The sequence below is a fragment of the Rhipicephalus sanguineus genome, chromosome 6 (assembly GCF_013339695.2).
Source record: "Rhipicephalus sanguineus isolate Rsan-2018 chromosome 6, BIME_Rsan_1.4, whole genome shotgun sequence".
In the NCBI taxonomy this organism is placed as follows: Eukaryota; Metazoa; Arthropoda; class Arachnida; order Ixodida; family Ixodidae; genus Rhipicephalus; species Rhipicephalus sanguineus.
The window spans coordinates 80,008,547-80,018,740 of record NC_051181.1 but is presented as its reverse complement, the minus strand read 5'-3'; the positions used below and the strand labels follow the sequence as shown (position 1 = coordinate 80,018,740).

Here is a 10,194-nt window from a genome sequence, read left to right as displayed (position 1 = left end):
CCCGGCGTTGCAACTTGCTGCGGTGACTCGGGCTGCCGATGTCATCGCGGTGAGAGGCATGACCGTGTAGACGTGGCGTAGGACCGCGCAGTGGTCCAGGGACCCGGGGGGTCCAAACACACAGGCCATTCTTTCTCTGTGATGCAGGCAGAGCCACTCACAGTTGCAGGGAAGCTTGCTTTACAACACAGTACTAAAGCGGTCGGGCCAGCGCTGTAAAACAGCGCAAACACGGCACCTCCACTTCGTGTGTACCGGTATTTATACGTGCCTGTGGAGTGTTGATGGCACACGGTGGATGACACCCCGTGTGTGTACACGTATCTCCAGTAGTAATCCCTGTTGGGCTAGTCGAGGCATGTTCAGCAAGAATAGTGAACGCGGTGCCAAAAACACGACCACGCAGGAACACAGAGGAATACATAGACAGACATAGGCGTGCGCAGGGTTCTAAATTAGGTGGGGGTGGTCAAGCTTCCCGCAGCGCCGCACCCCCCCCCCCCTCTCGTTCGTCGAGTCTGAAACCAAGCTAATCATGTGCATTAAAAAATGACGTGAAAAGTCCGACTGAGTGAAGTAATGGGGCAGCATTGGCGCCCCCCTTTAGATGATAAGAAGGGGAGACACCGCCCCCCTGCCCCCCAACCTCCCCCCACCCTTCTTGCGCACGCCTATGTAGAGAGGACTGTCTAGCGCCCGTCCTGTCTATGTGTTTTTTTCTGTGTTCCTGCGTGGTCGTGTTTTTGGCGCCAAGTTTATTACTCGTACTGTACGTATCTCCTTCTGTCCGTTGTCGCCGCCGCACCGCGCACTTCAAAAAATGCAACACGCCCATTCTTACTACGTGTTGGAAAGTTCGATGGAAAATGTTCAATCCCAGATGTTTCTATAGACGCTTATTGAGGTGACGTATGATGATCCACGGGCCATTCGCAGGTGTCGACACCATCGCACGTGAATTTATCTCCATTTCATCCTGTAAGGAGAGAAAAAGGAAAGAGGGTAGAAATTATCAAAACATTGTCACAGCCGAAAAGCTTAGCTCAAACGCATCGGATTATTAAAGCGAGAGCATTAGTTGCCTTATTGTGCGATCACGCTGTCTTCAGAAAGCGGTATAAGGAACCAGCGCTGGAGTTTCCGCGGTGTGGGTAGCGCCGCCCTGGCGGAGAAAGCGGGCATAATCCAGCAGCTCCCGCGGACGAGAGTGGCGACTGGTTGAGGCGATGCGGGCGCGTATCGCCTAGAGTCACTAGAAAAATTTCAGAGTATCGCATCTGTTTTCCGCGCGTCGCCGCCGACTCGATTGGCTCACTCGCATCACGTGACCTCTCGCCGCCATATCCCTTCCAAGCGCTTTGGGTGCAGGCGCGTTGAATGCAGAGCGCGGCCGGACATTTAGCAGTACCACGGTCCCTAGAAGTACTTCGTCGCTTTTTTAAACGCGTCATGCAGATGCCAGAGAGTAGCTAACCAGTAACCGAACGTTGCTGGTGAGCTACTTTGGGAATTTCGTATTTTTTTGCATTCCGTGTGGGAAACATACGTGGCTGCATAGTTGGCCGCGGAATGAATTCGCTCCCTTCGAAGAACACTCCTTTCTGCAGTGAACTACACAAACTTTGCTGGAAAAGCTCCCATGCAACAGGATACTTTATCTTTTCGGTTCGCTATGTTCAGCGATATAGAAAACTATGTAGCTTTCTATTTGCTCGGCTGTTTATATCTCGATCTGTTGAACAGATTGTGCATGCATTTCGAGTTATAAGCGTGTCACGCACGAGAGCGAAATTGAAGACTTATTAGAATAATATCGTTTTGGGACGTTAAACCCCAGATATCATCGTATTAAAATAATAACTGTTTACTGTATACCTTGAAGGCAATTGTCGCATGATCATTTGCCACTGCGCAAAACTGAAGCGTGGGACTCTGTTGATAAACTTGGTATAAGGCAATGTTATTAAGCGTATTTTATTTTTTCAGAAAAGAATGTTGCTAATGCTGCATTGCGCCGAGCGTACCCTTACAATACTGTTTAGTGGGTAAGAAATGGTCACAGCAAAAAAAAAAAACAAAAAATTGGCTTATCCTTTCACGCACTGAGGGAATCGATTTCATGCGAGCCCTAGATCTATATACATACTGTGTTGCAGTAGCATGCGCGTTAAAGATTTTCGGATGTGCTATTTCTGATCAAAATAACAAAAAATACTGCGCCGAGGAAGTTTTAACAAGAGTGCATTACAAAAAAAAAAGTTGAAATTAAAAGCAGTGCAGAAACCGAACCCCAGCCGTTTACGCGCTGGCAACGCCAAAAAAAAAAATATATCTTTGTCGGAACACAGCAAAATATTTGCAAATGCACTGCAACGTTGGGAATATTAAGGAGACAAAAAATAGGAAATGAAACAACTGAGTAGTGACGTTTTTTTCCTACGTATCTGTTTGGAAATGACAACGTATTCGCAAAATAAGATGCACCTTACTTACCGCACGCCGATTCGCCCATGCGTTCGGCTGCTGGCGTTCCGAACCGAGACAAATACTTCACGCACAACTTCCAGTTACCGTACACATACCACTTCAATTACAGATAACACCCAGCTGAACAGCAAGCATGGTGCGCAAGTAAGGTATGCGTCAGCGATCAGTCGAAGGACGCAATGCTGAATGTTCTCGATGTTCGATAATGTTCTGCATTACCGACTGCAAAGCTAGCGCAAACAGTCAATATCCAAGTGTCGAAGTAAATGGCATCTCGCACGGTCATTACGCTAATGCAACTATGTCTACAGCTCCGGACCTTGCGAACACACCCGGCCGTGAAACGAAAAGAGACCGATGAAGCCACGAAGAGAGTTCGCGAGCACATGGCAACATTCGCCGCACGTTTCATTAGCTACACCGCTTAGCGCGCAGTCGATTCATGACTGTCGATGACTCGAAATCACTTCTGATATCCTTTTGAAGAAACACACACACTCATACTGCAGTTACGCCGAGCGTAACACGGCATCGAGGCGAAAAGATCGGTCACTTCTTAACACACGCTACCAATACTACCAACGCGCCGGACGGTCCGGAAGGGAAATGGCCGCCGTCGCTCAATGTTGCCCGCGTGCAGCCTACCTTTGCGGTACTCTGAAATTTTCCAGTGACTCTAGTATCGCCGAAACAAAACTAAAGGATGCTGGCGGTATTGTTGCGCATTCAAGTGCCACAATACGTAGAAATGAAAGAGGACGTATCCTTCTACGATGTTCCTTCTAAAACATAAGAATATGAACGGATGTGGCGTTGCATCCCGGCAGTCAGGGGAGCACAGTATGTTCTGCTCTTGCTCTCCTGTCTAGTGGCGCTGGACTGGTTTCTAAACGGAATTAAGCGTGTCTGCTAGATTTATTCGATACTGAGGGCCACCAGTGGAAACCGGGGCCAACGAGCAGAATTTAATCAGTATTTTGTCGGAAATAAAACTTACACATTATGTATCATGCGGCATATGTAATAATTTTTTCATCTGACCACCACCAAGCTTCTTCTAATGCCACCGTGTGCAGTGAATATGATACGATAGGCAGGTAGTCTACATTATTTGCAAACAGCTAAGCAGAAGGATAGCTGTCTCTCTACGAGATGCGTATGGGGGCACGTTCGCCGAAGCCACTCAACTGTTATGAGAAATACGCACGCGATGGATGCCTCCGTTGAACTTCACTTGTGCTACAGACAGTTGTTGTCACGAACAACGCAGTGCACTACTCGAAGCGTAGCTTCCTGGAGTCAGCCGGTGCGGGGGTAAAGCTTCTTTGTGCATTGGCTGCCGCGGCGAAGTGACATCGCAATTTATGCCTCGCTAGAAAAGGGTCAAATGTCTTGGATTTTTACTTGCCGTTTAATTCGCCTAACGTACTGTGTTAGTTTTTTCGCTTGCCTGTCTGCTTAGAATGAACGTGCTTGATCAAGACCGACAATTGCTGGCATTTTACGTGCCAAACAAGGTATGAAGCACGCTGTAGTGTGGGAATCAGGCCTCCAGCCGTCAGCACTTTTTGATTTATTCTTAGTCATAAGGAATAAGAATTGAAACATGATGCCCATTTCTGCAGTTTATTTTGAACCATATGACACTATGCACATCACAGTCACACATTTTAGTTGGCTATACTCATAGAAGCATGTAAATGAGGAATACCCAAACTTCTTAATTAGAAATCACAGACCATCTTTTCGCGCTTTCTATATAACTTTGCGGGAAAATATGTGTTGTTTTGACGAGTTTTATTAAAATAATGCTAAAACTGAACTATTCTTTTTTTGCAGTCACTGGGCAGAACGGCAAGTATTATTGGACTTGCTTAAAATGAATACTCCACTATTTTCAACAGTAGTCGCGCTGAAGTAGAGCAAGGGTCCAATGAGAAACTTAAAATACTCGTGGAGTCGCTTGACGCTTTGGTGTGGGTCACTTGACCCCCGTAGGAGTGTCACCGGCAAGAGTCGTCTGACTCCCTATAAGCGGTAACGTGATCCTTCGGATGAGAGTCTTTCCACTCTTCCTAGAGGGTCAGGGCACTCTCCTAGAGCGAGCCGACCCTGACCCACCAAGAGAGTCACCGTGACTATTTAAAGAGAGTCCTATACGTGGTAAGTCAGAACTCTCCGGAAAGAGTCACGCATACTCTTTTTTTCTTAGAGTGTAGTGTATCGGTTCTGTTGACTGTTTTATCGTTTTTATGTAAAGGGGTATGCGGTGTCGTGTTGGCCATGCGCAGTGATCATGAGGCGGTTATCGGGAATGAATATATGTGCTTTCTTATGGAATAAACTTCAGTTGTTAGTCTGCGCTAGTCCTTAATTAATTGTGTACTTTTTTTTTCGTTGTGTCCTCGGCGCAAATTTTCTACTATGCAGCCAAACCAACTGGCCCGCCTTTCCGTCTTATTGCAGGCATTTTGCTTCTCACCATTTGCGAAGGGCCGAGCTCCAGGCGGTACATGAGCAGCAGCTTTGCCATCGCCAGTTTCAGCTTTAGCATGGCCATGCTTTTGCCGACGCAGTTTCGCGGCCCCACGCCGAAAGGCATATACGCCTCCTTTATCAGCTCAGCTTCGTTTTCGGGGGCAAACCTGGAAGAGCATGCACCGAAACACTTAAGACGCATTCGCACCTGCGACTAGCACCGGTCGCGTGACTATTTGCGACTGGCGACCAAAAGTTGACTCAAGGTGGCGTATGTTCACACCTGCGTGCCCCTTATACCCGTCGCCACACTGAAGTCGCGTCTCCTCGCATTGTCCCGTAAAATAAGCTGACGTCCTGTTCTGACGCATCCGATTGGTTTAGAGGTTTACGAATGCAGCCGCGCGACTGAAAAACGAAACAGCGAGCGACTGAGCCAAAGCAGTCTCTTTGCGACCAGTCGCTTTGCGACTAACCTGGTCGCGTGACACGTGCTAGTCGCAGGTGTGAACGTAACCTCTTTAAACGATCAGGTTGCCGCATCAGAAGCGACTGCACTATTTGAAAGCGAAGCATACATATACGCATGTGAGCGGCGCGCCTTCGAGGCCCGCGTTTCCGTACGCGCGCGGGCGCCGGGCTTCTGTGCGATTAATCTCATAGATGAATTGTGCCTCTCGCTGGCGTGGCGGCGTGAGCACTGCTCCTCGGCAAGAGCAAACGCGGTGGGCGGACCCGATCTTCGCCGCGGGCGTCTGTCAATCAGACTGATTGACGCGCGAACTCGGGTACAAACTCGTTGATTATGAGAAAGCCCCAGTTTAACTCATGACTGTCATGTTAATTGGCATGGCCTTATTTAGTTCTATCTTAGCTCTGCACTGTTTCATTCGCATGATCTTAGTAAGGCGTGGCATAGTTAGCTCGGTCTTAGCATGACATGGCTTAATTAGCTTGTTCATAGCATGTTCTCACTTATTAGCTAGGTATACCGCCCAGCCAATGAGCTAATCAGCCGGGCGCACGTGCTCGGGGAGCGAGCAGATGATGAAGAGGAGTGCGAAGAGGGCGTGCGCTGGCTGAGCAACGCGCTAGAATGAACAGGCCAATCATGATGATTATACACGTGGTCTCGGCGATTAGCTCCGGCCGCGGTGTTGTAAGGTGCTCGGCCGGAGCTAATCTCAGAGGCCACGGTGCTGATTATTCTAAAGGATACTTAGTGCAGACATTAAACGCTTGAAAATGAACTTAAGCAGCCCGTGCAGGTAAAAAGTATTGTTAGTAAAAGTTTCTGACACTTTTCTTCCAGGGGTGCACTTCTGCACTCAGTGGAACGACAAACTAGTGAAAGAAGATGCCTCTATTTTGAAGACACCACCCAAGTTTGTCAACCGTCCATGACATGACGCCGCGTTCCATCGTAACCAATGGAATGCAGTGTGCGCTGAGGAATGGATCTACCTTTTCCTATTGTTATCTCGTTCAAAAGGAGGTGTCGCCAGAGCTCTGAAAGACTCCGAATTTCGCCAAACTCGGGCCATCCTGCAGAGTACCCCTGAACCAGGTCGGCGCTTATTTGTTATCGGAACGCAACTTAACAACTCGACACGGTCTCGCCGCCATATGTGCTGAAATCCTAAATAATTCCGTGCATTTCGGCTGTAGCTCAAGTCAACTATAGGAAGCGCGAGTTTCAGTTACTTCGCGCAGGAAAAAAACGGCCGCCAGCGCACCATGAGCGTGACACGTAAGTCATGCTGTACATGACATGCGTGTCATGATTTTCATGTTAACTCGTGTCATTTATGTTCGTCACACAGTGACGTCACAAGATACGAATTTTGGTGTATGTCAAGCTAGCGAAACGGCCGCCAGCGCACCATGAGCGTGGCATGTAAATCATGCTGTACATGACATGTGTGTCATGATTTTCATGTTATGACTTGTCATTTACGTTCGTCATACAGTCATGTTACGCCATACCAATTTTGGTTTACATTCGATTAAACCAAGCGGCCAGGAGAGCACAAAGTCGTAGGCGGCTAGATAGATAGATAGATAATAGATAGATAGATAGATAGATAGATAGATAGATAGATAGTAGATAGATAGATAGATAGATAGATAGATAGATAGATAGATAGATAGATAGATAGATAGATAGATAGATAGATAGATAGATTAGGATAGATGATAGATAGATCGATAATAGATAGATAGATAGATAGATAGAAGATAGATAGATGATAGATATAATGATAGAGATAGATAGATAGATAGATAGATAGATAGATAGATAGAGATAGATAGTAGATAGATAGATAGATAGATAGATAGATAGATAGATAGATAGATAGATAGATAGATAGATAGATACGCTCAAAGTCGCAGAAGTTCGCTAAGAAATGCTTCGCATTTAAAAAAAAACACTATCCCACCTGCCAGGGTTGAACTGCAGAGGTTCAGGCCAGAAGCGTGGGTCCCTCTGGATCTGGTATAACGGCACCATGAAGCACGTCCCGGCCTTGAACTGTGTGCCCTTGTAGGCGAAGTCATCCTTGGCTTGTCTCGTCACGAAGCTGCACAATGCGCAGGCGCGGCTTTGTGTAGGTACACATTTCGCCGGCACTATAATGCGCAGAGAGTGTGCCGCACTCCATGAGCAAGCGCTCGGTATCGTGGTGTTCTTTTACCGCGACCAGGGAAGTGAAGGGATGCAAAAGAAAAAAGAAAAAAAAAGATGAAGGCAGCTTCGCACTAGCGGTGGCAAGCCTGAAGAAATTGCGGAGCTGTGCGGCCTTCTTTATTTCTCTGTAGTTTTCCCTCTCTTTCTTCGTCTCTCTTTTTCTCTCACCTCTCTGTTTTTTCTATGTGTCTTCGTCTGTATTTATTTCTCTTTTTTTCCTTTCTTTCTCCCCTCCTCCTATCTATCCCACTCACCCTCACATCTCTCCTCCTCGCCCTCACTTCCCTTACCCACACCGTTGCTATGCTATACTATACAAGCTTATGCTATGATCTGCTAGCGTGCCTGGATAGCCGAGTGGTTACGACACTCGCTTTCGAATCGTTGGTACGCGGGTTCGAATCGCGCCTCGCCGATAATTTTTTTTTCGGCAAGAATTTCGTTTTCTTTCTTTCTATCTCTCTGTACTCGTTCTCTCGCCCTCAGGGTTGTTGCATCCCACGCCGTACAAATCCGCGCATGTGTTCTGGGAGCGAAGCCGAAGATGAAGAAGAGGAAATATAGCAGCCGGGTGCACGTGTTCGTGGAGCGAGCAGAAGATGAAGAAGGCCGATCATGACGATGATAGTTTTCTGATGACTACGCATTGTCTGCAGAGAAGCTTCACAGCACCACCGTTTAAAAAAAATCACCACCCGAGCGCTCGGTACAGATGGTTAACCCGCAAAGCTGAAACGTGCGGCCCCAGTGTTTATCACTGGTCAATTCCGACGGTTCATATTAAAGCCTTTCTCAGTTATTGGCTACGTCTGACCAGATACATTAACTGGTGCTTGCCGCCCATGTCTTCATTTTTAATGACACAGTGGTGAGCAGTGGAATTTTCGCAATTTCTTTGGGACATACGTCTTTTGCCCGCGGACGACTTCATCATTTGAGTGGACCTGTAGTGAGTAGTGGGGCTTGCCCAATTCTATGTGGCATATGCGCGCTAGGAATTTTTGCGCGCATAGACGGACGAATTTTGCTTTTGCCTACATACAACTTTCCTGTAGAGAGAGAGAGAGAGAGAGAGAGAGAGAGATGATTTGTGTCGTGTTGTGGCTAGAGGTGTGCACGGGCTCCGGGTAGCCCGAAAGCCCGAGCCCGACCCGGCCTGTGGGCCGGGCTTGGTCGGGCCGACGTATTTTCACCTTGGGCCCGGGCCGGGCTCGGGCTACTTGGAGTTTTATCGGGCCGGGCTCGGGCCCGGCGCAAAGCCCGACTCAAGCCCGAAATATAGAGAATGAGCGGGAATTGTTTTTCAGCACGCATACAGCGCCTTTTCGGCGACCGCCCTTCAGGGGCGTAGCCAGAAATTTTTTTCGGGGGGTGGGGGTTCAGCCATACTTTATGTATGTTCGTGCGTGCGTTTGTATGTGTGCGTGCCTATATACGCAAGCAAAACTGAAAAATTTCGGGGGGGTTTGAACCCCCCCCAACCCCCCCCCCCCTTGGCTACGTCCCTGCCGCCCTTTACAGCTTTTCCTTTCCATTCGATACTTTAAACAAAAAGGAGAGCAGGTAAAGCACTGCCTCTGTTGCACTCCGACAAACAGAGAAGCAACACCACCTGAGCTAGTGGCGGCGCCACGCGACTGTTCGCGTTAGATTTAAGGCCAAATCCCATATGAGTGAAAATGTACGCGACAGCGACGAGCGACCCGACGTAGATCGCCTTCGTGCAAGCTGACGCTTGCATGGGCGTACCCCATACACGTGACGGTTTTGGCGAGCGAACTACATTGTTGCTGGCATGAGGCCGTCTACTTGCTTGCTGTTTTTGCACGACAATTTGTAATCTGTGTAATAGAGACTGTTCGTCGTGTGTCGTTTGATCACATTTGCTATGCTCTATAAAACGCCAAATTACCGGAAAGCGATGTTTTTCTTTCGCAGTGAACCTTCAAAAAGCCGGGCCGGGCCGGGCCCGGGATTATGTTTTCGTACGTCGGGCCGGGCCGGGCGGGCTCGCAGCCCTTTGCCGTCAGGCTCGGGCGGGCCTTCCAATCAGCGGGCCCGGGCCGGGCTCGGGCTCGGAAATACGGCCCGTGCACAGCTCTAGTTGTGGCTATGAAGAAAATTCATAGCATTGTTAATGGCAAGCTTACGTAAGACCCGGTGGGTAGAGCCGCAATGTCTCCTTGGTTACTTGCTCGAGGTAATCCAGACTTTTTATAACAGTCTCGAAGTCCAACTTGCCCTGCATGAAAAGCAACATAACAAAAAAAAAACAATCGTTTCTTACGGCACGCTCTCTCGAAACTTGACACCCTCAGTAAAAGTGTAACAGTACGCTCTCGAAACTTGACACCCTCAGTCCCACTGAGCTACGGCGGTGGTCATGACCAGCCGTAGCTCAGTGGTACAGCATCGGACGCGTTATTCGAAGGTCGCAGGTTCGGTCCCTGCAGGCGGCAAGTTATCTTTTCGTCCACTTTACTTTCTTCACATTTATATCCTAAAATTAATACAAATAACGTCCCCTATACTTTCCTTCG

At 48.2% G+C, this 10,194-nt stretch overlaps 1 protein-coding gene across 1 annotated transcript; it reads right to left on the bottom strand.

Moving 5' to 3' along the window:
- Positions 1-860: 860 nt before the first annotated feature.
- LOC119397372 (cytochrome P450 3A15-like) lies at positions 861-9,902 on the bottom strand. The gene is made up of 4 exons (XM_037664804.2): positions 9,805-9,902; positions 7,407-7,547; positions 4,970-5,132; positions 861-976 (listed from the first exon to the last, which is right to left on the bottom strand). The coding sequence occupies exons 1-4, from the start codon at positions 9,900-9,902 to the stop codon at positions 887-889; spliced, it is 492 nt and encodes a 163-aa protein (XP_037520732.2). The 3' UTR covers positions 861-886.
- Between the last annotated feature and the right edge of the window lie 292 nt (positions 9,903-10,194).